This window comes from Aspergillus brunneoviolaceus (assembly GCF_003184695.1).
Source record: "Aspergillus brunneoviolaceus CBS 621.78 unplaced genomic scaffold BO95scaffold_9, whole genome shotgun sequence".
Lineage (NCBI taxonomy): Eukaryota > Fungi > Ascomycota > Eurotiomycetes > Eurotiales > Aspergillaceae > Aspergillus > Aspergillus brunneoviolaceus.
The window spans coordinates 120,178-148,074 of NW_020290739.1; the positions used below are offsets into that span (position 1 = coordinate 120,178).

General features: G+C 51.7%; 9 protein-coding genes across 9 annotated transcripts; 5 read left to right on the plus strand and 4 right to left on the minus strand.

Annotated features, from left to right (window-relative positions):
* Positions 1–291: 291 nt before the first annotated feature.
* BO95DRAFT_354549 (aminotransferase class I/II-fold pyridoxal phosphate-dependent enzyme) lies at positions 292–1,692 on the minus strand (the record flags this gene model as incomplete). The annotated part of the gene is made up of 3 exons (XM_025582216.1): positions 292–678; positions 734–876; positions 924–1,692. 3 exons carry the CDS (start codon positions 1,690–1,692, stop codon positions 292–294), a joined length of 1,299 nt encoding a protein of 432 aa, XP_025445947.1.
* Positions 1,693–5,162: 3,470 nt separating this feature from the next.
* Positions 5,163–12,501, plus strand: ags3 (alpha-1,3-glucan synthase Ags3; the record flags this gene model as incomplete). The annotated part of the gene is made up of 4 exons (XM_025582213.1): positions 5,163–5,525; positions 5,577–5,752; positions 5,810–12,394; positions 12,453–12,501. 4 exons carry the CDS (start codon positions 5,163–5,165, stop codon positions 12,499–12,501), a joined length of 7,173 nt encoding a protein of 2,390 aa, XP_025445948.1.
* A 1,021-nt stretch (positions 12,502–13,522) lies between these two features.
* Positions 13,523–15,127, minus strand: BO95DRAFT_330011 (putative sugar transporter; the record flags this gene model as incomplete). The annotated part of the gene is made up of 1 exon (XM_025581900.1): positions 13,523–15,127. A coding segment is annotated over one exon (1,605 nt), but the record flags the coding sequence as incomplete, so codon positions are not given.
* A 695-nt stretch (positions 15,128–15,822) lies between these two features.
* Positions 15,823–17,336, minus strand: BO95DRAFT_471001 (rhamnogalacturonase A; the record flags this gene model as incomplete). Its single annotated transcript, XM_025589554.1, has 4 exons — positions 15,823–16,280; positions 16,343–16,544; positions 16,610–16,648; positions 16,713–17,336. The coding sequence occupies 4 exons, from the start codon at positions 17,334–17,336 to the stop codon at positions 15,823–15,825; spliced, it is 1,323 nt and encodes a 440-aa protein (XP_025445950.1).
* An 853-nt stretch (positions 17,337–18,189) lies between these two features.
* BO95DRAFT_439356 (YdcF family protein) lies at positions 18,190–19,279 on the minus strand. The gene has a single exon (XM_025585714.1). The coding sequence runs from the start codon at positions 19,142–19,144 to the stop codon at positions 18,329–18,331; it is 816 nt and encodes a 271-aa protein (XP_025445951.1). The 5' UTR covers positions 19,145–19,279; the 3' UTR covers positions 18,190–18,328.
* Positions 19,280–19,466: 187 nt separating this feature from the next.
* BO95DRAFT_439357 (uncharacterized protein) lies at positions 19,467–19,796 on the plus strand. Its single transcript, XM_025585715.1, has one exon. It carries the CDS (start codon positions 19,550–19,552, stop codon positions 19,751–19,753), a length of 204 nt encoding a protein of 67 aa, XP_025445952.1. The 5' UTR covers positions 19,467–19,549; the 3' UTR covers positions 19,754–19,796.
* BO95DRAFT_439358 (alpha/beta-hydrolase) lies at positions 19,795–21,341 on the plus strand. The gene is made up of 2 exons (XM_025585716.1): positions 19,795–20,253; positions 20,315–21,341. The coding sequence occupies exons 1-2, from the start codon at positions 19,942–19,944 to the stop codon at positions 21,044–21,046; spliced, it is 1,044 nt and encodes a 347-aa protein (XP_025445953.1). The 5' UTR covers positions 19,795–19,941; the 3' UTR covers positions 21,047–21,341.
* A 21-nt stretch (positions 21,342–21,362) lies between these two features.
* On the plus strand, positions 21,363–25,716 carry BO95DRAFT_471004 (uncharacterized protein). The gene is made up of 6 exons (XM_025589555.1): positions 21,363–21,952; positions 22,011–22,172; positions 22,225–22,281; positions 22,338–22,421; positions 22,481–23,216; positions 23,277–25,716. Exons 1-6 carry the CDS (start codon positions 21,640–21,642, stop codon positions 25,522–25,524), a joined length of 3,600 nt encoding a protein of 1,199 aa, XP_025445954.1. The 5' UTR covers positions 21,363–21,639; the 3' UTR covers positions 25,525–25,716.
* Positions 25,717–26,039: 323 nt separating this feature from the next.
* On the plus strand, positions 26,040–27,512 carry BO95DRAFT_439359 (TDT family transporter). Its single transcript, XM_025585717.1, has 3 exons — positions 26,040–26,408; positions 26,470–26,766; positions 26,880–27,512. The coding sequence occupies exons 1-3, from the start codon at positions 26,056–26,058 to the stop codon at positions 27,364–27,366; spliced, it is 1,137 nt and encodes a 378-aa protein (XP_025445955.1). The 5' UTR covers positions 26,040–26,055; the 3' UTR covers positions 27,367–27,512.
* Positions 27,513–27,897: the final 385 nt, after the last annotated feature.

A 27,897-nucleotide genomic window follows, 5' to 3' on the forward strand; every position in this document is an offset into this window, starting at 1 on the left:
CCGGTCCTTGCACCCAACCACAATCCTATGCTGGATTTCTAGACCTCGCTTAACAGTCTGGTCTATCTTTCTTGCTTTATTTAGATGCTAGGAGATGCGCTAGTCTTGGTCAGAGGTATGTTGTCGTTGCAAGGAAATTCAATTGCAGGGAGGTTGAAGAGGACTCTAATGTACTGTTCGTAATATCCCGGGCGTGGTCACGGGACTATTTAGATGCTCCTGCTCATCATGGATCTAGCGTTCTATAACTTATTCTTGGTTCTGTCTGAGCTGCCTACCCACTTCTATCACCTATAGTCGTGCCACCTTATCCAAGTTCATCGTCTCCAACTCCATTTGTCCCATCGCCCACCTCATAATAAGTTGCACAACGGCGCCGATTTGCTCCTCAGTGTTATCAGCATGTATCATGAGTCGCACGCGGTCCATGTTCCTCGGCACAATCGGAAAATCGACTGCGTTGACCCAGAATTTAGCCTGCTGTAGGGGCTTCGCCAGGCTGCGCGCCTTGCCCGGCTGTGTTAGCAGTGCGAAGATAGCAGACCTGAATGTCCTAGAGCGCCAGCCTGTCTCGGTTGGAAGTCGAATGATGCCTCTGTCCTTAGCTTCCTCCCATTGTGGGTGGTTTGTCAAGGTCCAGTAGGTAAACTTGATGTTGTGCTGCAGTCGCGCTCGACGCTGTGATCGTGGTAAGCTTCTCTCGTTCCATATATCGATCTGGCTCTTAACCAACTCTGTCACCGTCCTTACTTGCCAGCAGCTCATATGCAGCCCTTATAGCTGCAACTGTCACAAAGCTAGGGGCTGTTGTGAAAAGGACATTGCCGGGATAATTCAGCAAGGTTTGCTTGATCGTGTTGTTGCATAAAACGACACCTTCAGATAATTAGCCGACGCGTTGCAGATGAAGCTAGGACTCTTACCTCCTGATGCCCCGAGGGCTTTACCACAAGTCTGGACCCTGATAGTGAACTCTTTTTCCAAGCCATATTGAGCAATCAAGCCTGATCCATTAGGCCCAACGAGTCCGTTGGAATGCGCTTCGTCGATAACAAGCACATAATTGCCCAGGGGAAGTGATTCAGATGCTATTTGAATGATCTCATGGATGGGAGCCTCGTCTCCATCCATGCTGTAGACTGATTCAAAGCAGATAAACACCACTTGCTTGCCCTCTGCGATGCCGTGGCTCCGCTCTCGAGCGTTCTCGAGACAATTTCGGATGGAGGCACAGTCGTTGTGCACAAATGGCACTGCCTTAGCGCGCCCATTCTTCATCCCCTGACGGGCACAGGCATGCATAAGTTCATCGAAGATGACGATGTCCCCAGGCTGCGAGATCACAGACCAAATGGCCACATTTGCGTCAAACCCTGAGCCGAATACCATTGCATTCTCAGCCTTGTAGAATGTAGCCAGGTCACGCTCAATATCTTCAAGATACTGCCTGGTACCTTCGAAGATGCGGGTGCTGCTGCTCCCGACTGTGAAATCTGGTTGTTCCTCAAGCTGGTGCAAAAAGGCTCGACTCAAAGCGCCAGAACCTGACAAGGATAGGGTATCGTTGGATCCGAAGTCGATGGTGCCTTGCACTTCGCTTGGGGAAGCTGGTTGAATCAGCCTCCCCTCACGCTGGCGCTGGTCCAAGGCCAGTCGGAGTTTGCGATCAAGAATTTCGGGTCCCAGAGCCATAGTGTGGAGAGTTCCTAAGGATCCAGATTGATGTTTGCGAGTGTCAATCTGCTTGTCTGCCTGCTTTCGTTGAACCTATATACTTGTGGTGTTATGCCACTACTTAGCCCGCCTTCGAAGCATGCTATCTTATTCCAAACCCACCTGTCCACATCGCAGAATCTGCCAAGCTCCATCGATTGATATCCGGATCTCTCATTCAAAATCCGGTATTATACTTGCGAATTCCCTGTTGACAGGTCCAGCATCTCATGTGATGAATCAATGAAGTATCTCTTTTCAATGTCAGCCTTTGTATTCGCGCTGGTACATCCTGCTATTGTCAACATATCATCGAGAAGCATACCTAATGTCATTCCGATTCATCCGTAAGGGGGACAATACCATAGAATCCACCTCAGCCATGGTTCTTCCCGATCTAATTGTCAGCCAAGCCGCGTGGCTTACATCTAGCGAACATGCCAACTATTTCCGACAGCTTATCACCAAGCATTGCGATACTACGATAGTCTATTGCGCAGATGTGGGTGTCATTTAAATTGATAGCGCTCTGACCGTTTCATTCAATTAAATGGAAGACGTCATGAAGCAGATTCACACACTGACATTGACTGGCCACACACAGGCCTTTTGAATAGGTTAAACTCAATAATATGACTTAAGGATAGACCTACCCGGCTATGCAGCCACTAGGGACCATGCCAGCTACCAACCACTACAAGTCGAGTGTTCATTGAATTGTCGTGTCTTTTGGGATCGAGTTACCTCACGCTCTCATCAAGTTTAAAAGCCATGTCCCATCTGGTTTCAGGCAGTGGAAACGTCAGAGACTAAACCTTCAGTTAGACTCTAAACAGATGCCTTGGAAGTTGCTGGTCGTGACACCTGGCTCCGCCTTTCCATCAACTGAAATGGCTACGCCAGGAAACTTGGAATCTTGCACGAGAAGCTGAAAACCCCGCGAGTTGTTAAGCAGTTTTCCGATAGGTCTTTCCTCCTCATTATCTGGTAGCTGAACGCACAAGTCGGTTCGGGTCCCAGTAGCCAGCTGCATAGGCACGTGTACATGTATCATTGACTTCGAGTGGAGGAAGAATTCTATCAAGTCTATACACGAAGCGGAAAGCTCGAAACTGTCAGCTATTTCATCCATGACAGGTCACGTGCCTGGTGTTGTCATGATCGACCTTCCGAGGACGGGTATTCCTGGCATGACAAGAGGATGTACATGCGTCTGGAAATAATTATGCCGATGCGCATACAGCATGCAGAAGAACGGCAACAAATAAAACAAACAGGACATGAGTAGATATAGTACTCATATTTAGCATGAGTGTGTACATATGTATATAGAAATTACTCATCACTGCATGCACACCACATATGTGTTGTGTACTGTACCAGTCCGGTAGCGCAGGCACAGGCACGTTCCCGAACTTTCCGCAGACACTGCGATTTGTTTCCAAGTGTTGATGATGTCAGTGGCAGTGATTAATTGACTAACGCAAATAGGCCGGTGGGTGGTGGAAAAAGTCCCAGTCCAGCCAGTGCTGAGTAAGATGAATTCTATTTCAAGGGCTGGTTAGTTTAGCTTGCACTTTGCAGTCTTGCACTACTAATAACACGGGACTGATATGGATCCCGGGTGGGGCAAAGACCCAAGCATGGAAGCAAACAACAACCAACAGGGCAGTCCAACAGGGCAGTCTGCCAGTTACAAACTACTAGCTAGGTAACAATCCAACATCCGACTTTCCACTTGAACACTTGAACCACTTTCTGTTTTCAACCAAGCCATCCAATTCAACGGCACCGGGCCACAGGGCACAAGACCGAGGGACTGCCAGGCTGCCAGCCCACTTTGACCCGTGGCATGTTCCAAGTTCCAAAAGCAGAAACTTTCAGAAATTCAGAGACTTCTTCCGGACCCTGAGAATCAATTGCCCGCGCCCTCAATGAATGGTCAGTGTTACAGTGAGGTGGGGCGGGCAAGTCGCGGGATGCCGAAGGATGGAACTTCCTTTCCATCTTTCCCACACAATCACACCCTGTCCCAGTCCCCCCCCACCCCACAGGAACCCGATCGAAAATCTGCACTTGCTGTTCCTTCCGTACCTTGAGACGCGACTGCGTACGTATGTATCTATGCACGGTTGCCCACTCACTGCCACTCTTTGCAACGAGTACTAAGTCTACCAGGGGGCAAAAGAGGCAGCACTATTCCCAATTCTTGCGCGGACTCACGACAACCCACATACAATAATAGCGCAGTGGCAAATAGCCTGAATTATCGCAGAGGCGCTTCGACACGACAATGTTGCGCCTCATATTGTGACTGTGTGAGGAACACGAGGTCTTTCACCCGGCCAAGCAAGACAAGAGTTTTAGCCTGGACAAGCATCATGAGACGAAATGCTTTGCAGTATCGGTCACAGGGAAAACGGTTCGTGACAAGGCATCGAAATGGCTGTTTCATGCCAATGTCACCATACTCAGAATAGCTTCACACATGTCTCGCTCTCTCGGCCCATCCCAATCTCCCAGCGAGCTGTCAACCCAGCAGTTATTTATTTGACCAGGTCAACGGCGGTTCCAGACTGACACGGGAATAATCAATGCTCGACGTACGTAGTAGATCCTAGAGTCTTATACCTCTTGCCTATAGGGTCGGTGACGACGCTTATCTTGAGAATCCAGATACGGCAAATGGAACCTGTGCGGGCTCAAAACCGACCGGGTTTTGACAACAACCCAGACTGGTCGACAAGCGACATGAGTGGATATTGATACAGACAGAACTTTTTGCATGAGGATTTTACTGGTTCTGATTTATCTGGTTGGACCGAATGCTGGGTTGAACTGATAGCGGGACTCTCTCCCAGTTTCTCCCAGTCCCTCCTCCGGCCCTCCTCCCCCTCCATCAGCACAAGAAGTGAGAGCGAGAAAGTGGGTAATCAAAACCAAGTCCCCATCAAAAGAAACACATTTGTCTCAATTCACCCAATCATGAGATCCTGATATGACGTTTCTTAATTTAGCCACCCATCATGGGCGAAAGTGAGATGGATGTCTTGGATTGCCCACCTCACCGCGGCCCTACTGCGGGTCGGTGGTTTCGGATGTCTCATGTCGCCTCGTCGAACAATAATGCGGCCGTCGTCATAGTTGGAGAGGCACCGCTCCAGCAAAACCACTCCAGCTGCGCTCCATTTTTCTCCCCCATCTCGCCCGCTTGATAGGATTTCTCCCCTGCTGCCATAATCCATCATAATCCTTGTTGTGTTGCTGTTGGTTTAATCGACAAGTCACTCGTTTTGTTCGTCTTTTATTCCTCCCTCATATCCAACTCCTACTGGTTTATACTTCCCGCCGTTCGTTCGCTTCCCCGGAGTCAGGGCATGTAGGACAATTTCAGTGTTATTCTTATCTTTTTTTGAGTCGCGCAATTATCGGTGCAGACCACTTTCTTGATGTTCGTCCCGGCAATGCAGCGCTCGGCGATTCTGATCCTATCGTTGCTGAGCATCACTGCATTCGGTTGGCCGTACGATGAATCGCTCGTTGACTACAACTTGAATGAAAACAAATCAGCAGAACACCCAATCAATTACTGGGGAGAATGGTCAGGTCACGACTACCATCCCTCGCCAGATAACTGGCGCTTTCCCGTCTATACGATCTTCCTGGACCGCATCGCGAACGGTGATCCCGCAAACGATGACATTAACGGAACAACCTTCGAACATGTATTGAACTCCAATCAAATGCGCCATGGCGGCGACTTGGTCGGCTTGATTGATTCGCTGGACTACATCCGGGGTATGGGGTTCAAGGTATGGGAAACCACAGACCTTTGATACCGTGTGACGTTGCTGACCGGTTAGGCTATCTACTTCGCTGGAACCGCCCTGATGAACCTTCCTTGGGCCTACGATGGCTATTCCCCAGTTGATACCACTCTTCTCGACATGCACCATGGCACACTCGAGGACTGGAGACGGACTGTTACCGAGATCCATGACCGTGACATGTACGTGATTATGGACAATACGCTTGCAACGTGAGTATCACCCTCGAGACCCCTCGCATTCAAGACTTTTAGCTCACTTTTCCGCAGCTTGAGTAACCTGATCGGTTTCAAAGGCCATCTTAACGACTCGGCCGATTTCAACCCGAAAGAGTACGAAGTCGAGTATATCTCAGAGAGACAGTACGCGGACTTTAAATTCGGAAACGATTACAACGAGACTTGCAATTACCCAAGGTTCTGGAACGAAACTGGATATCCATTGACCGGCGGAGGTGTCGAGGATTTGAAAGGTTGCTACAACAGCGACTTTGACCAGTACGGAGAATTGGAGGCATTTGGTAACTTCCCTGACTGGAAGCGCCAACTCACCAAATTCGCCTCGGTGCAGGACCGTCTCAGAGAATGGCACAAACCCATCCGCGATGTCATCACCCAGCATTCCTGCATTGTGATTGCGAGTCTCGATATTGACGGTTTCCGATTCGATAAAGCTGTACAGTCGACCCTGGATGCACTCGGTGACATGACTGCTGTATATCGTGAATGTGCGAAGAAATATGGAAAGAAGAATTTCTTCCTCCCTGGCGAAATCACGTCCGGAAATACCTTCGGTAGTCTTTATCTCGGCCGTGGCCGTCAGCCTGATCAGACACCAGACTCAGCAGGAGCCGCTGTCAAATTGACGAATACTTCGGATGAGTACTTTCTTCGAGACGATGGGCTTCAGGCACTCGATGCCGCTGCCTTTCACTACACGATTTACCGGTCGATGACTCGTTTCCTCGGCATGGACGGTAACTTGGTTGCCGGTTTCGACTTGCCCACGGATTTCATTGAGGCTTGGAACGGCATGTTGGTGACGAACGACATGATCAACGCGATCACAGGCGAGCTCGACCCGCGGCACATGTACGGAGTCTCTAACCAGGACAACTTCCGCTGGCCCGCTGTCAAAAATGGCACGGATAAGTATCTCCTAGGTTTGTACATTGTCACACTGGAGCTTCCTGGTATTCCTCTAGTTTTGTGGGGTGAGGAGCAGGCCATGTACGTGTTTGATGCCACAGCCTCGAATTATCTATTTGGTCGGCAGCCCATGACTTACCACACTGCCTGGTGGACTCACGGCTGCTTCAACCTGAACACTTCCAAGTTCTACGATTTCCCCAACGAGAAGGGATTGTACGGGTGCCATGATATTACTGTCACCTACGACCAGCGGAACCCGGCTCACCCTCTTCGCAACATCATGAAGCGTATGTTTGAGGTCCGCGAGCACTACCCGGTTGCCAATGATGGTTTCTACCTCGAGACCATTTCCCAGCTCACCCAGGATATCTATTTGCCTGGATCGTCGACTACGCCAACAGTCACTGGTCTCTGGTCAGTGCTGCGAAGCTACTTCCCAGGCGTTCAAAAGGAGTCTACCGGGGCCAATAACACCATCTGGCTCGTCTACCACAACGACAACAAGACAGTTACCTACGGCGAAAACTGTAGCAACAAAAGTTCTGCATTGCTGGCTCCTTTCAAATCGGGCTCAAAGCTGAAGAACGTTTTCTATCCGTACGACGAGCTTGAGTTGGAAGATGGTCCCAGTGGCCAGGACTACGGCTGTTATAAAGGCTTGAAGCTGCTTCCTTGGGAGTACCGTGCCTACATTGAAGCCGAAGACTTCGTTGAGCCTCGTCCTACCGTGACCGAATTTATTCCAGGTCACGACGTGCGCCTACTTTCCATGGATGACAAGGCTCAGACGGTCAATATCTCGTTTGGCTACTCGAAAGAGATGGACTGCGACGGTATCACGAAAGCAGTCTCTCTGAACTCCACAACTCACAAGGGTGTCACAGCCTCATTGGACAAGTCCACCGTCACTTGCACCAATATTACTGCACGAACAAGCAAGGAGAACTATGTCGGCGAAATCCCCACGATTTGGACATGGTCTGCTCAGTTGACTGATGTGTACCATGGTGTCCATCAAATCACCGTCAAGAATGTTTCCACTACCTCTGGGACTCACACTGACTCTGTGGACCGGTTCTTGTTCCGTGTCGGATCTCCGAGCAATCCTCTGATCTCGCCGTTGATGAACTACTCGAGTACCCTGGTACACAAGTCCGACAATGGAAATGTTATTGTGCAGCATGAGGCTGCGGGTGCCGATCAGTTTCGCTACTCGACGACTTTTGGCCGGAGCTGGTCCAACTGGACCACGTATGAAGGTGGCAACACCACTATTCAGGAACTTGAATTTGACGGCACGAAGAGCCAGAAATGGAAGGGAACACACGTCCAGGTGCAATACTTTTCCAGACTTACTGGCAGCAGTGCGTATCTGCAGGAAGGTGATGTTGACTGGGAGGATGGGGTGCCTCGCCGATTCCCTCATCTGTGGTGGAATGGTCCATACAACCAGTATGGTTACGATTCTGGTCTAGATGCAAAAATGCGTTACGATAAGAAAGAGCAGCGCTGGAAGTACGATTTTGTCACCGAGTGGCCGTCTGTGGGACAGATCAGTGTCTGGGGTATCGGAGAAGATGGTATCCCTGATACGACCGAGGTTTACGGCGATGTCGACAACTCGTCCGTGGTGCAGAAGCTTCCTCCGTCATATCTCTCTTCCAACGTGATTAACATCACTGATTTGCCTCCCTTCCCACACCTCGGGTGGACAATCTCCTTGAACGATGCCACCTTCCGATATGATTTGCTCCCTGTTGGATCGGGATGGGCGCAGCTTGTGCTCTATGTCCTGTTGTGGGTCATCCCGATCCTTATGGGTCTTGTGGGTGTCTACTTGTTCATTCGGACATTCTATCGCGTCGAACTCAACACCGACGGTAACATGGCTACCAAGGATGGTGCAATGCCGCTAGTCTTCTGGCGCCGACTCAAGGACAAGCTCGGTAGTGACGACGACTCGGTTCACGCAATGTCTGACGTATCAGGGCCAATGGACGTGGCAATTGCCGGCGTTCCTGAAGAACGGCGGACCGTGCTTATCGCTACCATGGAATACAATATTGAGGACTGGAAGATCAAGGTCAAGATTGGTGGTCTTGGTGTAATGGCGCAGCTCATGTCCGCGAATCTCAAGCACCAGAACCTGATTTGGGTTGTTCCTTGCGTTGGTGATATCGATTACCCCACTGACTCGCCTGCTGAACCCTTCGTCGTCACCATTCTAGAGAAGCCATATCTTGTGAACGTCCAGTATCACATTGTCGATAATATTACCTACGTGCTTCTTGACGCGCCAGTCTTCCGTCAACAAACTAAAGCGGAGCCTTATCCACCTCGTATGGACGACCTTGAGAGTTCCATCTACTACTCAGCTTGGAACCAGTGTATCGCCGAGACTATCAAGCGATTCCCCTCGATCAACCTCTATCACATTAACGACTTCCACGGCTGCTTGGCACCTCTGTACCTTCTGCCAAGTCAAACTATTCCCGTCTGCTTGTCTCTGCATAACGCTGAATTCCAGGGTCTCTGGCCATTACGCACCCAGCAAGAGAAGAAGGAAGTCTGCTCTGTCTTTAATCTTCCCGTCGAGGTTGCTACCAAATACTGTCAATTCGGAAACGTGCTCAACCTTCTTCATACTGGAGCCAGTTACCTACGATTCCATCAACGCGGGTTCGGCGCTGTGGGCGTGTCCAACAAATACGGAAAGCGCTCTTGGGCTCGTTACCCGATCTTCTGGAGTCTTGACAAAATTGGCAGTCTTCCGAATCCCGATCCCTCTGACACAGCTGCCCTGGACGAGAACGCAGATGCTCCACTTCTTTCTACTGAAGAGCGAATTGAGCACAAGCTGCAGGCGCAGAAATGGGCTGGACTGAACGAGGACCGTGATGCTGATTTGCTCGTCTTCGTGGGCCGATGGTCGAAACAAAAGGGCGTGGATTTGATTGCCGATGTCATGCCGGCCATCCTATCTGCCAGAGCTAATGTTCAACTGATTTGTGTAGGCCCAACCATCGATCTTTACGGTAAGCTGGCGGCCACCAAGTTGGAGCGGATTATGGAGATGTTCCCTGGGAGAGTTTTCTCTAAGCCAGAGTTTACCATCCTGCCTCCTTACGTGTTCTCGGGTGCCGATTTCGCGCTTATTCCATCGCGAGACGAACCATTCGGTCTGGTCGCTGTTGAGTTTGGTCGAAAGGGTGCCCTGGGAATTGGTTCTCGCATCGGTGGACTGGGCCAAATGCCTGGTTGGTGGTATACTGTGGAATCAGATGCTACACGCCACTTGTTGCATCAATTGAAAAAGGCCATCAAGTCTGCGCTCGACTCGACTCAGGAAACCCGTGAGGAGATGCGTGCCAACTCCGCCAAGCAGCGTTTCCCTGTACTCGAATGGATCCAGAAACTTGAAGTCCTACAAAGAACCGCGATCCAGATCCACTACAAGAAGAACCAGAGCACCGTCGCAGGCCCCATGCCGGAATCACAGACCTACTGGGAGACACCTAGCATGCCTCCGAGTGCCCGTAACTCCACGCTGAGCCTTACTGGGTTGGCCGACGGAGGCTCGGACAATACTCCCGGAAAGGTCATGCTTAATGCGCAGTCTCGACTACAGGAATTGCAGGCAGATGATAACAGGAACAGCGGCCTCGGCCGCAAGCTTTCTCTTGGTCGACGAGCTGGGCCTGGCCAAGGCAAGAAACTTTTTGGCAAGCCACGCGGCAGTAGAATTGTTGAGCAGGAGGACGATGATCTGACTGATTTCGATGATGAAACCGATGCTACTCACCAGTCGGACTACATCTCTCCCGACGAGGCGATGAGGGCAGTAAACAGCACTCTGGCGGCGCAGGAACTCGGACAGACACTCGGAAATGGAAGCTCACTCTCACTGGCCGGACCCCGACGGGGTTCTCACCTTGGGGTTCCAGGCTCACCCGGCCAGATCTCGCGAGCATCTTCTCCGCTCCCGACTCCATCTGACTGGCCCTTGTCTCCAGGCTTGAGTGAGACCACTCCCTTTGCCCATGCTCGCAATGTGTCTGTTCTATCTCTACCTTCCGTTGTGGGTGACCACAGTCATGGCAACGAGACCCAGCCTGTCTTTGAACTACAGAAGGTCGATCCTACCTTCACGGACAGCATGGGCCACTTCACTCGACGCTTCGAGGAGCGTCTTAGGAAGTACGACAAGAACTCCATCAATGATGACTGTATCGAGACCTACCTGATGAAGAGTGAACGCAAGTTCTTCAATATGTACAACGACGCGCAGCTTAAGAAGCACATTGAAGACAGACCCATGACCTCGCCCAAATCTGAGAACTTTGTCCAGGACACCTCGTACAATCGTGTCTCAGACGCAGGGCCGAACTCCAACGAAGATGAGATTGACCGATGGCTCGCTCGTTTGGGGTACAGCCGTCCGATGTTCCTACAGCGATTCATGAGGCGGCGCATTGGAAATTGGCCGATTTACGCTCTCTTCCTTGGTCTTGGGCAGATTATCGCGACGAACTCCTCGCAAATGACCTTGTTGGCCGGTCAGGTTGGTGAAACAGCCACCAAGGTATATGTTATTGCCGCGATTTACTGTGTTTCTTCGATCTGTTGGTGGTTCCTGTACTACACTGTTCCTTCGGTGATCGTCCTCAGTCTTCCCTGGTTTATCTACTGTATGGCTTTCGTGGTCATGGGCATTTCGCCATTCGGTGCCTCTACTCTTGGTCGCGCTTGGGCTCAAAATGTGGCTGCTGGTGTGTATGCTGCTGCGTCCTCCAGCGGCTCGCTCTTCTTCGCCCTCAACTTTGGTGATCAGGGTGCAGTCCCCGTCAAGGATTGGATGTTCCGTGCCGCTATGATCCAGGGTATTCAGCAAATCTACACCGTCGCTCTCTGGTACTGGAGTCAAAGGGTCACAACGGTCGAGGTCGCCGGCGTTTCTACTCTCGCCCTGAACACCTGGCGCCTGACTGCAGTGGTGATGCCCATCGCCGCTGTGTGCTTCGTGATCGGTGTCCTTCTTGCTCTGGGTCTGCCAAAGTACTACCGTCAGGCACCGAGCCGTATCCTCGACTTCTACACCTCGCTCCTCCGGCGCCGCATCGTCCTCTGGTTCTTCTTCATGGTGATCATCCAGAACTGGTTCCTTGCCGCTGCCACTGGTCGCAATTGGTCCTTCCTGTGGTCCTCGAAGCATGCGAAGACATGGGAGGTTGTTATCCTCGTGATTGGGTTCTTTATCGTGCTCTGGATTGCTATAATGCTTCTCTTCCGCTACCTGGGCAAGGAGCATACCTGGGCACTCCCTGTCTTCGGATTGAGCTTGGGTGCTCCCCGATGGGCCCAAATTTGGTGGGGAACCTCGAATATCGGGCACTACCTTCCTTGGGCTGGCAGTCTTACCTCTGGTGCGCTTGTTTCGCGAGCCATCTGGCTTTGGCTGGGTGTTCTCGACGAGATACAGCAAGTCGGACTTGGTATGATCCTCCTGCAAACGTTGACCAGAGTCCACGTTTGTTTTGTGCTCTTGGCCGCACAGGCCTTTGGCTCCATCGCTACGATGGCCGCGCGTGGATTTGCCCCGAACAAGGTTGGACCAGGTGGTATTTCGCCCGATGTGGGCACCAGTGTTGACAAGGTTGGAAACGCCTGGTTCTGGATCTCGCTTTTCTTCCAACTTCTGGCAGCGTAAGTGTTTGCCCTCGTCTTCAATCGTTGCGTACAGTTATACTAACGTGGTTTATAGCTGGGGTTTCTTCTTCTTCTACCGAAAGGAACAGCTCAACAGGCCTTGATGTGATCATGACTTGTGTTTAATCTTGTTTTGCATATACCATGCATATATATATCATCTCATTTGCATCTATAGAGAGCCTGTATAGACCCGTTTGGTCTTTTTTTGTCTGTGGATTCCGCAGTGTTTCTTAGCGTTGTGGGTATGATAGAGTGTGCTTGCTGTATATACTCATGAGTAAATAGTTTTGGAGAGGTAGCTGTTGTTGTGTGGTGGTACATATATCAGTTCTCACGTCCATTCTTCTTCCCTCAGGCTGAGCGTATCCCATGATAGATAGTAGTCTTCCATATTTTCTATTTTTTCACCACATAATTGTAGCAGTAGCAGTTAGGGCTACCGGCCGGCCATGGCCACCGAGAAAAGTCTCAGGCTACGCCTCACACCCCCCGAGTTCCCGAGAACCGGGGTCACGAAGAGAATTTGTACACGACAGAAGAAATGGACTCATGGATTTGGATTTGTGGATCGGAGTAACAGGCTGCTTAGTTCAATAGCTCATGGATTGTCTGGCCAGGTGTTCACGAAGGTTCCAATCCCGGATGGGACATTCCGAATCCGGTGATACTACTGTATCTGTGCCTATTCCTGTGCCTGTGCCTGTGCCTGTGCCTGTGCCTGTAACCTGTGCCCGCAGTGGTGCGGTGCGTCACTGTCTGAATTATGGCCGTTTGCGGCGGGTTTCGTTCCCTTTATAGGATTCTTATTTTTGTTATTCTTGAAATGTTCTTTTTAGTCTTCGTCTATAGCTTGGGTATCAACCAGGCTGTTATTTGTCGTGGTACTGACATGGAGCAGGGAGTTGTTTGAGGGTAGGTGCGATGTTATTGCGATTCGGATGTTTAGATCTTAGTTATTGCTGGGGTCTCGTGTTCATTGACTTATTTGCCTGCCCTGCGATGCTGGAGTTCCTACTCTTCGAGTATCTTTGACTCAGGAATGGTTGATATTCACATTTCTACTACATACGGTCGGTGCGAATTGTTTTCTCCCTTCCGGTCCCCTTACAGACTCATCTTCCCCCTCGTCTCGACGGGGACCCCCAGAACCAGCAAGCCGGCGAGGACGAACATGCCGCCGCTGATGTAGACGGGGACGCTGGTCTGGATGCCGGCGACGATGGCGATGACGGGGGCGAGGATGCCGCCGATGCGGTTGGCGCCGCCGACGAGGGCGTTGCCGGTGCCGCGGTACTGGGTCTCGAAGATCTCCGGGGTATAGGCGTAGAGCACGGCGTACAGGAGGCTGCTGGTAAAGCTGTAGGCGCAGTTCCAGCCCAGCAGCGCGGCCGAGGAGCCCGCCGTGGTCGACGCCAGCAGGAAGGCCCCCGTGCAGCAGGCGCCCACCGCCAGCGTGCCCTTGCGGCCTAGCCCGGGGATCTCCACCATGACCCCGCCCACCAGACTGCCGGGCACCCCCACGGCGCTGATGATCAGTGAGTTGCGGTAGGTGAGGTACGTGCTGCCGTCGCCGAATTGTACCCCTCGGGTTTGTTGGAGGTAAGGGAGGAAGGCGTTGTAGAGCGGGAAGCCCAGGCCGATTAGCGCCCAGATCAGGATCATTAGGATCGTGGTGCGCGCGCGTTGGCGTGACGCGAAGAGGGCTTTGAGTGAGGTTAGGCTGAGGAGGGAGAGGCGCGCGCGGAGGTGGTCGGCTAGGCGGAGGGGGTGGTGCTGGTGCTGGTGCTGGGGCTGGAGTTGTTGGGGTTGAGGTTGCTGGGGGATGCGGGCTGCGTTGTCATTGTTGTCGTTGGCGAAGCGAGAGCGGTCTTCTCCTCCGTCTTCGTCGGTGAGGTCGTCGATGGAGAGGGTGGTCGTCTTGCCGTTGCGCCGGGCCACTTCGTGGATCACCGTCACGGATTCTTCGTACAGGCCCTTGCCCATGAGGTATTTGGGGGATTCGTAGAGGGTGAAGAAGACGCAGCGCGCGATGCACATGACGAGCGCGATGCCGCCCATCGTGAGCAGGAAGTAGCGCCAGCCCATGTTGGCGGATTTGGTGCAGTTGGCGGCCGAGGCGCACGTCATGTTGCCGATCAGCGGCCAGGCGACGAGGTTGGCGAGGACTTGCGCCAGCGCCCAGTTCAGCGAGAGCACGGTCAGCAGGTACTGATGCGAGCCCGGCAGGAATTCGAGGAAGATGGCCGAATCGACGGGCAGGTTGCCGCCCACGCCGAAGGACCATAGGGCTGTGAAGACCCCGACCGCGGCGAAGGTGGGCGACCCCGCGGCGATCAGCCCGAAGATGGCCGTGATGGCGATGGTCATGTTGAAGGCCCATCGGCGGCCGAACACATCGCAGGTGAAGCCCCAGAAAAGCGAGCCCGCCAGCAGTCCGATGTTCTGGGCCAGCGACAGTAACGGCGGCTGCGCGACGTGGAATTCGTAGGAGACGGGCACCAGGATCAGCGAGGTCACGATGGGCCAGAGGTTGTCGCTGGCCCAGCCAAAGCCGATCACCCCGAACAGCTGCCATTGATACCGTCCCATGCCGATCTCTTGGATGGCACGGTTCAGCCGGTCCGCCTTGAAACGATAGTCGGATGCTGCGGCATCATCGGGATAGGATGACTGCTCGGATAGTAGACTGGTAGATTGTAAAGGCTGTGACTCGCTGGGCTTGGAGGAGAGTGTGGTTGTGGTTGTGGTCATGGTCATTGATGTGATTTAAAGATGTGTTGGAGAAATTGGAGTCTGAATGAGGGGGAGGGGGATGGAAATTAATTGAGTCTTGAGATATACTTCGGTCGGTCGGTCGGTGGAGAGGATGCGGGGATTCCCCGTTAAGCTTATTATCGTCGCAGCCTCCACTTTTACCTCTTCACCAGTTCATCACTTCACCATTTCCTCAATTTCTTCCAGACAGATGTATGTGCAATATCCACAGTCCAAGTGTCAATCAGAACTTGCGAGAAGAGCGAGAGGGAAAGAGAAAGAGAGAGAGAGAAAGATGATGCGAGGGAAAGAGAGAAAAAAAGTTAAGTAAGCGAGAATCGACAAGGAAGGGATGACGCGATCGGACAATGAATGGCTGAACAACCGACGACTGCAGCTCACATGAGTCCCTCGAACTTCCTCCTGCCCAGTCCTGCATGAAAGAAAATCTCGAGATACGAAAGAGGATCTTCCTTGTGATTCATATAACCTACATACTGACTTACAAGCACCTACGGAATCGTGAGGTAACAATTACCAGGCTGATCCATGATCTCAACAACTCAATGATCTCAATGATCTCAATGATTTACAATGATTTCTCCTCCTACCGACATTCCTTCCACTGCGACGGTGACACATCAATCCCACCTTGCCTTCCACGCCTATCAGCCTGCCAAGGCACTGTACGGGGTCAACCCGGGATAAAACGAGGTTGGGATGGTCGGAATAGGAATGGAAGCAGTGAGGCCAAATGCGGTCGCCAAGTCGGCTGCCATGGTTGTCGCCGAATACCCTGATGGAGCCGCCGTGACAGTGCTGGTCGTGGTGTAGGATGTGTGCGAAGAGCTGTCCTTCAGACAGTATCCCGATCCGTAAGCGGAACGGCACAGGTACAATTCACTCGAGCCGCTTTCGGTCCAAATGGCAATATCTTCCAACGTCAGGTCCGTGCAAGGCGCCGTGTCACTACACACAACTCGGATCGGTGGTCGGGTCGCTCCGTTCGCCTCGGTGCCCTTCCAGTTCTTCACAGTGATGTTGTTCAGCTGCACTCCGTCCCCGGCCACCGCAGTCATGCTGCTCCAGTAGCCATCAATGTCGAGCGAGTACGCATTACCGTGCCCTGAACAAAAGGCATCAGTCGACACATTCAAGCCGGAAAGGCGGGGCATAGGCAGCACTAACCGATGAAGTTTTCCAGCAGAACATTCGACACCGTTCCACTGCCACCATTGCTCTTGATCATGTACATCTGGTTCGACGACCAGGTGTAAACATTGCGGTAGACAATGTCGGTGACGTCGGTGTCGGCCCCGAGCGATCCCATTGCGCAGCCACCACTCCAATTGCAATAGATACTCTCAACCAGGATATTGTTGGCAGGGCTCTGCGGTGCGTCTGTCAGTCAAGACTCGAGCGCGTCAATGCATGCTTGCGAAAGAAAAGCCTTACCTTGACTGTTACACATTCATCCTTGTTGGTCACTTCAACCTAAACGAATGCACATCTCGTGAGCGACCGAGAAATAGCATATTGTCACTCGGGCCTGACTTACATCGTGAACCCAGATGTTGCTTCCCCAGACATCAATCCCGTCCAAGCCGCCCTCATTGCCACCACGAATCGCCATGTTGTACACCTCGCCATCGGAGCAGGTATCCATGGTAAAGTGAAAAGCAGGCGCGTCCACCAAGATAATATCGTGCACGGAGAAATGAGTCACGTCGGTCAAGCGCAGAATTCGTGCTCCGTAGGTACCCTCCGCATGGTACACATAGCCGAATCCCTGCACAGCACCTTTGGAGGTGCTACTGAACAGCTCGAAATCGGTGGTGTCAGTGACCGCAATCATGTTCCCACTCGCGGTACCTGTGCGGTAGATGATACCATCCAGCTGGATTGCGGTCGCGCTGCCCCCAGTCAGGGTGACCCAGGTATTTAGGGCATAGTTGCCGGATGGGATGTAGACAAGACCTCCGCTTTTGCATGCAGCCCAGGCCGATGTGATGGCAGGCCCAACGTCGGTCGAGTTGTCGGCCACTGCACCGTAACTGAGGATGTTGCATGTTTTTGTCGCACCTTTGGTGGAAGCGGAGGTCAACGGGCCAACACTGCCAGAGAGTTGACCGCTGACGAGCGCCGGGATAGCACCCAGAGCGAAAAGGAAAAGACCACGCATGACTGGCTTGGATCAATGGGAGCAACCTCGACGTGCTTGATTCTTGGAATTCTTCTCAAGAACTTACGCAGCAATCGCAGCTTTTATATCGCAGTAAGGAGCGTTCATGGTGATTGTGGTCAGGGGCTCATGTCCACCGGAGAATCTACAACGTACACTTATCCTCGAGCCCCTCGAGCCGCTGGAAATCAAGCAGGCTGAAGATTCTCCGTCCTGTCGGACGTTGATTGTGGCTTCCTACTCCGTGACATAAAGTGTCAGAACCCCTTTGGATGATGATCTCTACTGTTTTTGCTAAGAAACCCAGTGGAGTGACAGGAGTCAAGCTTCCTCACAGAGGCTTCAAACTTCAAGCTCCTCCTTATTCATGGAGAATTCTGATTGATTATACCGCCACGCAAGCCAGTGTCAGCGCTACTTGAGCATCCGTCTCGAGGCTTGAAGCGCTGATCACATCCCAAATTGATAGTGATTTCTGCGGAGGATTTAGTTCCAGGGGCGGCCAGGAGGGTTCATCTCGGCAAATGTCAAGCAAGAACTCATTCCCCCAGCTAGATGCATCGCCTGACGGACTTTGTGGGGTACGTGCGGCGGGGTGATGCGTGCAACAAGCAATCACCATAAAGCTTCTGCCCTGAAAATCCGGGTCGGTTTGATGCGAGCAAGAAAGAAGACATTGTTCAGGTGCAGCTGTCGGGTGAATGACTGCCGAGTATCCAGTGAGTTGCGTGCCAGTTGGGTTCTTCGTGTTGCACCCAGCGCTCAGGCCCTACCAAGACGGCCCAGCATCACATTCGCGACGCCAAAATCGCTTGATATTCGACGCCTGTGTCCCGCAATTTTATAACCGAGTAATACAAAATGTCGTCATTGTTCTCTTCAGGGGCACTCTGCCTACGACAGCTGCACTATCCCCGAAACCACCATATTATGAAGAGTCAAAATAGTCTTGAAGATAGGTAATCTAGATAGCAAGCTTTGACCAACCAGAGTCATCTCTTGGCTAGTTCCGATCCTAGTATCCCGCGCTCTAAGCCATGAAACGCTCGCTCAACGCCCTCTGGAATATCGACATGATCAATGAACCCTTTACCCCGTGGCCCATAGCCATTATCATCATCTCTCAGGCGCGGTATTTCACCCATCAGCAGTCCCAGAAAGCGTGATATGCTCCACAGCGAATCTGCAGGGATCCCATCTACATCGTACACCAGCTCATTATCCTCCTGCAACCGGACCCGCGGCACTATGATTGGCCAGCTTATGAAATCCGGGGTCAACGGCGCAAAGGCCTTGACGAATGAGGCAATCGTCCTTCGGGCCATGGTGGGATCCTGGACGATAATTACGGAATTGGGTGCCGGAATGGCATTCCTCTCCAGCAGGCGCCTGGTCTGTATCGCGTTCTGCCCGCAATTCGTGGACTGGTCCTCGACCAGCAGGTTGCCTCCGGCCTTCCGGAAGTCCGAGGCCACGGCCTCGAAACCTCGCGTGAAGATGGTGTGGAGCACTTGGGCTTCTGCCTTGTCTTGAATCTCTGGGGCAAGATGCGCATATTTGGGGTGCTTGGACACCGCCTCATAAAGGTAAGGGGTGGAGTGGCCAATCCCGCCGCAGAAGACGAGGGTCTTGGTGGCGTGCGGGTTGTGAGCAAGGAATGTGAAGACCGCTTCAGCCTGGTGGAGGATGGCAGACACGCAGATCACAATGCAGTCGACTGCATGGGGGGGCGGCTGTGCGGCGGGGAGTTGCTCATGGGCGAGGAACGTGGAAATCAGGTTGATGTTGTGGGGGTCAATGGATGACATTTTTTTTCTTCTTCTTTCTGCTTGTTGTTCTCTTCTTGTGTTTGTTTGAATGGGATCAATGACTGCTTCTGACTGCTTCTGGATTTATTAAGATTCTTGTTCAAGGTTGTTTTCTGTGATTGAGAACGGTAGATGAGACGGCAGACGGCACGGGTAGAATCAGCAGTGGAGAAAACCACAAACTACGGATGGCAGATGGAGCCGATCTCCGTCCCTCGGCATTGCCTAATTGGGAAAGTCCTCTGCTCTACTAGTAGTACTAGGTACCTACCGACTCATACTATCTACTGCACAATACCTACTTACCTCTACTTACGTTTCCCGCATGATCATCAGCTTGGTTACTTGATCCAACTGCTACTCTGTTCTTAATAACTCCTCACAGCTGGCAAGCATACCACCAACATGAAGCGACTGCTTAAACTGGTCAAGAACCATCCAACCTCAACCGCATCCGCTCTACGCGCCTCGGCAGCTCCCCCAACGTCAGGAACTGCCTCCATCGACAATTTACAGGGCGCATCTGCGGCAGCAGCAGAGCTATCAGATGTCCTTGGTGCCTCTCTCAAGGACATTGACCTTGAAGGTGGCTACTTGACTTCAGCCTGAGGCAGCTTGCTCGTCGCTAATATCTACTGCTGGAAGATAATCTCAGTGCCCAGGCTCGGGCTCTGGCCACGCGCTTGGATGATGAAGCATCCAGATATGACAACGCGCAGCTGAGCCCTGAGCAATGTGACGAGAAGTGGACATGGTAAAGCCGGATCCCCTCAGTTATTGGGGAAGGGCTTCAGCTAATGCACTTAAGTTCGCAAGATCAATCTCTGCTCATATCACTCGCATGGGACTGCGCGAATGAGTCCTACAACTCTACTTCCCCCCGCCTCCCACGTACGATCAAGAATTGTGTATTGACACATGACCATGAAGTTACGCCTTCTATCAATGGAACAGTCAAGGCTGCTACTTTCACAACGGTTGATTTGCAGGAGATATCAAATGGAAATGAGCTTCTGCCTGTGTTGGTGATCGCGATCAGAGGAACTGCCAGTACTGTGGATCATATAGTCAACATCAACAGCAGGCCACAAGATGCGAGTCACTTCATTGTAAGTCAATGTTTCTGTCCTCACTTAAGACGGACATCATTCTGACGGCTGTCTCTATCAGAAACCTGCCTGTTTTGAGCTCGATGATCACTCGCCCAAGAGCAAGCTAGAGGCTCATTCCGGATTTCTGCATAGTGCATTGGCACTGGAAGCCATCGTTTCTGAAAGAATAAAAGCCTACAGTCGTCTCCATGCTGACACCGGCAGTCACATTCTCTTTACCGGTCACTCTGCAGGAGGTGCCGTAGCCTCACTATTGTTTCTCCACTATATCTCAGAGGCTATTCCCAAAAACGCAAGACGCTTCTCTTGCGTCACGTTTGGTGCCCCACCAGTAGTCACATTACCGTTGATGGATGGCATCAGGCACCGAAGATTGCCTACAAATCTATGCTTCAACCTCATCAACGAGTTCGACCTTGTCACTAGAGCAGATAAGAACTATGTCTTATCTCTTGTGAACTTACTACGGTCGCGCAATGATCCATCCCTTGTGGTCGCAGATGCGGCTGCTGGATGCGAGCAAGCTTCTGGTTCATTCTCCGATAACGCTGAAGGTTGCTGGCCATTACCGCGCTCTCTTTACAGCCATGTTGGGCCCCGTGTTATCCTGTTCATGCGATTACGAAGTTCGCAGGAACACTTGCCCCGATTATGCGCTGCCTCGGTGTCCCGGAAAGAGTTTGACAGACTGCTATTCTGTCGTCTTTTTGTTCATAAGCGAAAGTACTATGCGCAGACGGTAGGACAGCTTGTGGCTGGTCAGGCAAACGGGGTGATTGGGGAAGCATGATAATAAGAGCATGTCATCGCTTACAGAACCTCCTTTAAACAAAGCACGCATAAATCGATTTGGCCTCCAGGCAGCACGAAAGAATCGAAAATGCCCTTCGAAAGAACAGGATAAGTGACGCCAGAAAAACCTCTGCCATCGTCGGCGAAAACGGCTACACACTAGAGTCTCGACAAGAACAAGGCTGTTTTCCACTTATCGGATCGAGCAGTACAATTAACCGCCGTTTCGAGGGTCAACTCGGAAGATTAGCTGATTTGACAGATGGGGTCGCATTCTCAAAGTATACATTAATCAGCGGGCTAATTCCGAATCCTTCTCGTTCGGCGACTCTGGGCATCCAGCCTCACTTTTGCACAGCCTCGGATACCCCGGGCTCTAAGCACGAGGCCGGTGCCTGGCCTTGGCGATCCTCGTATTTTCCAGCCTTGCACCCCAGCAACAAACCTACTCCGCAGGCTGTATTGGGAAGGGAGGGGGCCTCAGAACCTCAATCTTGATATGATGTCTTGAGATTGTGGAGGAGCCGAGTTTTAATCTTCAATCTGGCACCCACTGGCATCCAAAAAACCCCCATTCATGCAACAGCCACCATGTCTTGCCTGAGTGGGATTCGCCTCAGGCACCATTTCGAGCGATCTTCGCTGCCGAACATCACTCATGCTCCCCGAGCCCCGTGGAAATTAGTAGGGCCTGCTAGCGCACATTTGCAGTCTGAGCTTGAGACTCTGTACTGGTATGGCGTTAGGCTCGAGCTCGAAAATACCATACGCACTTTGAAAACCTGGCAGCAATCAGAGTATACAGATGTGGCAGTCGATGATGAGCATGACAACAATCTACACGGCTTTGACACATTTATCGATCAGGTTACTCAGGAGACACGGGCGTTTGCGATACGATATGGTAGTGCGCTGTCTGTCTACTACAATCAAAGTCGGGCTAACTTGTTCTGCCGATGTAGGGGAAGAGAAAACTGCGAAGACAGCCGACCAGGACAAGATCTTGTCCTCTGTTATGAACGGCACTGAAATCAAGGAGGCTCTACGCAAAACAAAACTCGCGCAGGTAGAATATCAGAGCACTAACGTTGATGTTAAGGATGAAGTGCGAAGGAACATGGAAGGTTGTTTGTCATTGTCTGCTTCTCTCGCCCAAAGCTAATGAGGCCTTTTAAGACATTGTATCATCTTCCGGTATCCAGGAGCGGGCACGTATCCTCCTCCAAGCTGCGGGTGAGTCTAAAGGATACCAGTCTGAGAGTATCTCAATTGACATTAAGCCTACACAGGGCTCCTCGATATCGACAAACTGATTGAGCACCGTCCACCTTTAGAAGACCTTGGCTTCTGGGCTCGACCTGCCATTCCGCAACGTATGGACCGAATACCACATGATGTATCACTCAGTACAGTTACCTAACAAAATCTCTAGTCACTCTGTCTGGTTTTGATAGTGACTGGAATGCCCGACTTGAGCCTCTGAAATGCTCGGACTGCTCCAGTATCATTCGAGGTAGCATGTTTACCCATAGCGGCAAATCGAACCATGCAAAACAACTCAGCGTCTGCGAGGACTGTTATCGAAAACTCTATCTTGGCAGAGAACAATATGTCAAAGCATACAAGCACTGCGTTCTCGCCGAGGCCATTACTCCTGCCTTAAGTCGGAATATATGTCATTGTGCAGACGTCTCTCGCCTTGACAGCACCGGACTTCCGGGTGCCCTCTTTCCAATTTCTAAGGGAGAACGGCATGTTGCAATTCCACTCGCGAAGAGATGCAAATTACTCGAGCTCAATAATCGAGTCGCGCTCGCAAAATATCACGGTCTACAGTCTACAGTCCGTGATCATAGGAAGAAAGACAAGAAAATGACCAGATTCCGAGTCAAATCAAATGGTACAGCTGCACAGGGGATATATGAGCCAGCCAGGAAAGTAACTTTAAAAGGAGAATCCGATTCGAAGCAGCCGCCCTTGCGACCAGAACCAGAAAAGGAAGTCCCTTTCGCTCGTGACCAGGATACAAACACTGCTTCAGTGAAGGAAGCCATGGCAGACGAAGATATACCGTTATTCTTTCGCCAATTTGCCCAACAATACCCTTTTGGCAATGTTCACATGGCCTTACGAGTTGGGCCCCTGGTCATCGAAAATGGGGTCGCAAAGTAAGCATAGACCTATTTCAAAACATACGCTTCTGGAAGTCTTACTGATCAACACTGCAGCACCAAGCAAGGCGCCTTGGTTACTATAAGAGAACTACCTACCTTCCACGATAGACCTGATTCCTGCAGTCCATGCTCTCGTCATCCTAGTTTAGCAATTGGCGGCGACACCAAGAGACGCCTTTGGCAGCAGCAGCGCCTCGTTGAAACTCCCAAACGATACAAAGCTATCATGAAGCAGGTTGTCGGGGTACCCTTCACCGGCGCCATTTCTGGATCTTCCTATGCTGAGCAGGAATCTGGGATTATATGGCTTATTGTGGCGGCTAGTCGTGGTTATTTCGACCATCCAGGACTTCCCGTCAAGGAACAGCGCAAGAGTCTAGACGCTGCGCTGGATCAAATAATTGCCAAACTCAAAGCCCTTCTTGAGACAAGGGTCAATATCTATTTGCGGGGGATTGCAAAGAAGTTACTCGATCCAAGTACAACACTTACCTGGAGTGCTATCGGTAATAATTGTCAATCATTTTGCGACTCACTCATTGACACGGATTCATTTGAACCTTTGATTGAGAGGACTTCGGCGGGTCAAGCTTCGGGGGCCGCATCACCGTTATATCTCATGAGCTTTGTTTGTCCACAGGACGGCTATCTACGTAGCCAAGTCCGCACGAAATACGATGTTCCCAGAGGACTGACCGAGGAGTACCTTCTTCGCTTCCACTTCGGTCGACATGATGAGGCTGATGTTCTAGATACTCTCCAGGAGTACTGGTACGACTGGGGCGCGTTTGGTGGTACATTATACAAGTACCAGGATCTTTTTCCCTGGGATTGCACTGAAGCATATCAGCAGCACCCCAAATTCTGCGGCTCTTGTAATCTCGCTAAGCATATCTGGGCATTTCCATTCGACGCTTGGTCTCTAATCGCATTACATCTCCAGCGGGGTCCACAAATGTACGCCACAGCGAAGCCAAGCAATCGAGGAATGGAAGATGTTTCCTGGATGCGTGATCGACTTACCGTTCTCACAGCCTTGTCTCTCCTGAACCGAGGAGCGACGGCCATGGCTCGAAGTGAAAAATTCGTGCAAGCGACCCAATGGCTCCATTCTGCGGACAAGGGTCCTCGACAGGCACACCCGTCACTGACAAGGGTGAAACTGGGAGGGATTCACCGCGCCCAGCCCTATAGCCACTATTACGAAGCGGGGACCTACAGTCATTACTTTCTCGCTAAGTGGGCTTCACGACCACGGCCTGAGCAAATTCAGGAATACGAAGTTTTGCGCAACGAGCGTGCCAGGAGGCCCGATGTTGGTGGCAGCGGTCGTGGCGGGAGATTCTCCTTACCTAGGACGGAGAACGCAAGAGAGGGACCGACAAATCTGGATTTTCTGGGATTTGAAGGGCTTCTATATGACCTCGATCGACTGCATACCAACGATTCTGTCGATGAGAGCTGTGACGAGGTGGCATCTACTGATGCAGATTATCACTCTGCTCACTCTGCTCACTCTTCCCCTGGAAATGCAGATGGCGACTTTCAATCTCAACCCAGCTCTGGATCGATGGCCGGCCCGGAATTATTGTATTCGTCGCATGGTGTCCCTTCGATTGATGACTCCCAGCAAACCAAAGCCAATGAGGGAGCTCCAGTGCAGGAACACCGAGACACAACGTATCGGGACACCGTGCATCCAAACAGAACCGATTACGGAGCCGGCGATGAACGAGATGTTCAATCCACTACCCGAGATGCAGGTTCAGCAGACAAAGAGGATACCGAATGTCGCGAAGACTCGTCCAAGCAAAATCAGTCTGGGGTCAATGACGGTGGCCCCCGAGCCTCCTATCAGTACGACTCCACTTTCGCGACGTGGAAAGGTCACTCGAAGTATCAACATCCCGGTCATGTTGACCATACCCGGAAGACTGATTCTGGCGCAGCAAAATCTACTAGAGATGGAGAGGCCCATACTGGTTCAGGGCACGGGTATTCCAGTACAATTTCCTCTGGGTACGGCAGTCGCAATCACGACGGTTGGTCCAGTGGCTATACTGGGGGTTGGAACCCGTATCTCAGCAGCCGCTCTCATAGTAGTGGCAGTAGCTACCACGGTAGCAACTCGAGTAGTTCCTATGGAGGAGGTAGCTCTAGCTCGTATAGCAGCAGTTCGGCCGGAGGAAGCAGCTCATGCGGCGGTGACTCAAGCAGTTCGTCTGGCGGCGGTGGCTCGAGCGATTCATATTGGAGCAGCTCATACGATAGTGGCAGTTCGTACAGCTCCAGTTGGAACTGATGAATTTGTTGTGTTGTTGTGGTTGTTTAGGAGGGACCGGGTTCATACAATACATACATACGGAGTAGTTGCCGCAGTCGCCGTTCTACGGTAGTCGCCGAGTCGCCGACTGTAGCCGTTCCATCCTGCTTTTACTCGGCCGAATTATTACATACTGTCGAGTACAACGGATTCAGAGAACGTGACTCACCTTCTTGAAGTTCTCCAAAATACCTTATATTCTTGGTAAATTCTATTTCTGATTGCTACACATATCGACATATCGACATATCCATATCTTTATTCTGGAACAACCCACTCAGCTTGGTGTATATCAAGTCGTGGGTGGCGTTCCGCCAATTGCCAACTTTCGCCCTTCAACTGCCAGTAGTTATGGCCTGCCAAAGCAATTCTACACCCATCGAACCCTCCAAACATGATGTGGGTTGGAGGAGGGTTGTCCGTCATTTCACTCCCTCGTATGATTGCCTGGTCAGAATGGCTTCTGTGAGACGCAACAGCTGACCTGGATCCAGCTGGTTCTCCGTCACCATGGGCACTGGAATAGTGTCCGTCCTCTTGAACACCCTGCCCTACAACGGCCAATGGCTCTACTGGATTTCCGTCGCGATCTTCGCCCTGAATGTCCTGCTCTTTGCGACCGGATGTATCATCACACTTCTCCGCTACACGCTGTACCCGGAGATCTTCTTCGCGATGATCAGACACCCTGTGCAGTCGATGTTCATCGGCACCTTTCCGATGGGATTCGCCACCATCATCAACATGTTCTGCTTCGTCTGTGTCCCGGCCTGGGGCGAGTGGAGCCGGAACTTTGCTTGGGGACTGTGGATCTTCGATGCTGTCTTCTCCGTGATCACGGCATTTTCATTACCTTTTCTGTTGTAAGCGGCCTTTCGCAACCTTTGATTCTCTAGCAGCCACGCTCATTTCGCCGGCGATCAGGATGGCTCACGGGAGTGAGACCCAGCTGTCATCGATGACCGCGGTGTGGCTTCTGCCCATCGTCAGCTGTATCGTTGCCGCGTCGTCGGGGGCCATCGTCGCGGACGTGCTCCCCAACCCGCAGCACGCCCTGTGGACGGTCATCGTGAGCTACATCCTGTGGGGCATCGGCCTGCCGCTCGCCCTCATGGTCATGGTGATCTACCTCCAACGACTCACGCTGCACAAATTGCCCCCCAAGGCGGTGATCGTGAGCGTCTTCCTACCCCTGGGCCCTCTCGGACAGGGCGGATTCGGGTGAGTGCCTGCTAAAAATTTCACGCCCCTATATCGCTCACAAACCTTTTCAACCCCTGGGTGGTGGTCAAGAAATGAATGGGCTAACTGAAACGCCTTCAACCATCTTGTAGCATTATGAAACTCGGCAGCGCGGCGCAGACGATTTTCCCACAGACCCAGACGCTGACGCTGGACTCCGGATTTGGGTCTGGGCCGGTGTTCTACACGGTGGGCTTCATGGTCGGTCTGATCCTCTGGTCGTTCGGCCTGGTATGGCTCTTCCTGGCGATTGCCTCGATTGCGCGGTGCCGGAGCTTCCCCTTCAATATCGGGTGGTGGGGGTTCACCTTCCCGCTCGGGGTGTTTGCGACGAGTACTTGTCAGCTGGGGAAGGAGTTGCCGTCGGAGTTTTTTAGGGTGTTGGGCACGGTATGTTTTTTTATCCCTTCATTCTTCCTGCGTGTAAGAATAGGTCGGTCTGGGTGTGAAGGGATGCTGATATTTTGGGTGGGAATAGATTCTCTCCCTCTGTGTGGTGGTGTTGTGGGGAGTGGTGGGCGTGGGCACGTTGCAAGGGGTGCTGTCGGGCCGGTTGTTCTTTGCGCCTTGTTTGGCTGACTTGAAGGCTAAGGAGGGGGAGGACCAGCGCGGGGTCGATGATGGTTCGAAGAGTGCTTGAGGTTTGTTGGGTTTGTTTCTGATATCTAAGGGAAATTCATTCTATTTTTTTTTACACGTGGGTTTGGTAAAATAGAATTTGCGCAAACAGGTCTTGATACTGAAAGAGATCTTGCATCCATAGGTTAGTATGGCATCAATTAGCATCCATGCTGCACGCACGCCGAACAGCGCTCAGGAACAGGTGGGCGAATTAAGCTTAAATGATCAGATCAAACTTTGATTGATGGCCAGGCAGGCTACTAGGTGGTTCCTGTTCTGATAATTTCTTTAATTGTTCAGTTATTTTAGGGGTGACGAATTTATCATTTTTTTTTTCTAAGGGGATTTTTTTTGGTGGTGGTGGATGACGGTTTTGGTTATTTTGAATTCAGGGAAGGGAATATTTATTTTATTCACCCTGCGGGAACCGGATTATAGTGTTTGGTAGTAATGCTCGGGAGTTCGGGACCCAGAAGACGCTAGGACTTC

Bases quoted from the DNA above. Each gene is read 5' to 3' on its own strand.
- BO95DRAFT_439356 (XM_025585714.1), bottom strand. From the start codon at position 19,144: ATGTCATCCATTGACCCCCACAACATCAACCTGATTTCCACGTTCCTC.
- BO95DRAFT_439357 (XM_025585715.1), top strand. From the start codon at position 19,550: ATGAAGCGACTGCTTAAACTGGTCAAGAACCATCCAACCTCAACCGCA.
- BO95DRAFT_439358 (XM_025585716.1), top strand. From the start codon at position 19,942: ATGCACTTAAGTTCGCAAGATCAATCTCTGCTCATATCACTCGCATGG. The intron at 20,254-20,314 runs GTAAGTCAATGT...TGTCTCTATCAG, and splicing joins AAGATGCGAGTCACTTCATT to AAACCTGCCTGTTTTGAGCT.
- BO95DRAFT_471004 (XM_025589555.1), top strand. From the start codon at position 21,640: ATGTCTTGCCTGAGTGGGATTCGCCTCAGGCACCATTTCGAGCGATCT. The intron at 22,173-22,224 runs GTTGTTTGTCAT...AGGCCTTTTAAG, and splicing joins AGTGCGAAGGAACATGGAAG to ACATTGTATCATCTTCCGGT. The intron at 22,282-22,337 runs GTGAGTCTAAAG...AAGCCTACACAG, and splicing joins TATCCTCCTCCAAGCTGCGG to GGCTCCTCGATATCGACAAA.
- BO95DRAFT_439359 (XM_025585717.1), top strand. From the start codon at position 26,056: ATGGGCACTGGAATAGTGTCCGTCCTCTTGAACACCCTGCCCTACAAC. The intron at 26,409-26,469 runs GTAAGCGGCCTT...GCCGGCGATCAG, and splicing joins TTTTCATTACCTTTTCTGTT to GATGGCTCACGGGAGTGAGA. The intron at 26,767-26,879 runs GTGAGTGCCTGC...ACCATCTTGTAG, and splicing joins CTCGGACAGGGCGGATTCGG to CATTATGAAACTCGGCAGCG.